Source organism: Austrofundulus limnaeus, unplaced genomic scaffold (assembly GCF_001266775.1).
Source record: "Austrofundulus limnaeus strain Quisiro unplaced genomic scaffold, Austrofundulus_limnaeus-1.0 Scaffold370, whole genome shotgun sequence".
Lineage (NCBI taxonomy): Eukaryota > Metazoa > Chordata > Actinopteri > Cyprinodontiformes > Rivulidae > Austrofundulus > Austrofundulus limnaeus.
Genome location: NW_013952772.1, coordinates 169805 through 171403, shown reverse-complemented (window position 1 = coordinate 171403; position 1599 = coordinate 169805). Strand labels below are relative to the sequence as shown.

General features: G+C 36.6%; 1 protein-coding gene across 2 annotated transcripts in view; it reads left to right on the top strand.

Moving 5' to 3' along the window:
- The window catches only part of paqr6 (progestin and adipoQ receptor family member VI), a 37668-nt gene that overhangs the window by 22165 nt on the left and 13904 nt on the right, over positions 1–1599 (top strand). For both annotated transcript variants that reach the window (XM_014023443.1, XM_014023445.1), the window contains exon 3: positions 1346–1473. In XM_014023443.1, coding sequence (XP_013878897.1) covers positions 1346–1473 — 128 coding nt within the window. The remainder of the gene's footprint in view (positions 1–1345; positions 1474–1599) is intronic.

Genomic DNA, 1599 nt, shown 5'->3' with positions numbered 1-1599 from the left:
GTAACAATAATGAATATAAGTTGTAACACTTCATTAGCAAAAATCTCAAAGTTCTACAAAACACAGTAAATAAAACGAGTAACATAAAACAACAAAAGAACAATAAAAATAAGAGACAAAGCTGGAATTTAAAAAAAAAAGTTTTGACCTCTGCTGTGAGCTCCGGCTCGCAGCCCAACACACGTTTACTGTTTGTTTACAAACTGATGGTTCCTGTCAGGGTTAACCTCCAGGCTGCAGCAGAGGGGGTCTGTGGTGGTCTCCACAGGAGCCAGAGTCCTGCAGAGACCAGCACTGACTTCTCCTCCTAAAAACAAACACTTTGTCAGAACACCAGAGTTTCCAGTCAGTTGTCAGGTCAGCTCACCACTAAAACCACCTCATGTTCCAGGAATTCACCCAAGAACAGAGATGAGCTCAACTCTGCTGCTGCTGCTTCATGGAGTTATTTACCAACAAATATTAAGACTGTTTGGATCATTAAACTCCAACTTCTTCTATTTCCTTCAAAACCAAGTAAAACTGAACAGTTTGATTTGATCCTTTCTTGTTTTAGTTTGTCTTGTTTACTTTTCTTTAAGTGTTTTACAGATTAAAACTGGTTTTAACCTAAAATGTTTCTAATCATTTAGAGATAAAATGTTTTTTATTTAATTTTAATCATCAGTTTTTATCCTTTTAATCTTCTGTCCACTTTCTGAATTCTGCTCTGATGTAACAGGAGGTTTAAATTCATTTATAATAAACACAAAGTGGTAAAGTTTAACAAACTACGTTTTACTTTAATCTTATTAAAGCCTTAAAACTAAGAGTTGAAATATTTCTCAGCTGTGTTTGTCTTCACATTTGATATATTTAAACCAAACAGACAAGATTTCAACACATTCAGTAATAAACCCAGGACCTACTAAAGATTTATTTATTTATTTATTTATTTATTTATTTATTTATTTATTTATGAACACACCACCAGCAGCTAACATCTGACTGTTCAGTTTGAAAGAGTTTTAATAACACTCAGTTCTGGATCAGATTCCTCTTCAGATCTGGCTCTTTTTGTTCCAACAGGAACACAAACGTATTTGTAACCAGGGTGCTGCAAGACTGGTTACAGCTCATTCAGTAAAAAAAATAAAGAATCTGTCCGATGTTTCTCTTCCCTCAGCTTTTAACTTTCAGGTTTTTCTCCTGAAAGGAAAAAATAATAATTATATTAAACTACATTTCTAATATTTAAAGTTTTACTAAATTATTCCTCAAACTTAAAACCCATTTGTAGAAAGAGATTAGAAGTAAATGAGTTACAGGAAGTAGTTTTATTTTGGCGGGTGTGTTGGGTTTGCAGGTGTTCAGGGAGGACAGCATCATCTCTGGGTACCGTCACCCCTGCAGCTCAGCGCTGGACTGCGTCCTCAGCAGCTTCCATCTGAACAACGAGACGGTCAACATCTGGACCCACTTCCTGCCCACGTGGTGAGTTCAAACCCTGCAGATCAGAGCTGCAGCTGCTTTAATACAGTTCAAACCCTGCAGATCAGAGCTGCAGCTGCTTTATTACAGTTCAAACCCTGCAGATCAGAGCTGCTGCTGCTTTATTAC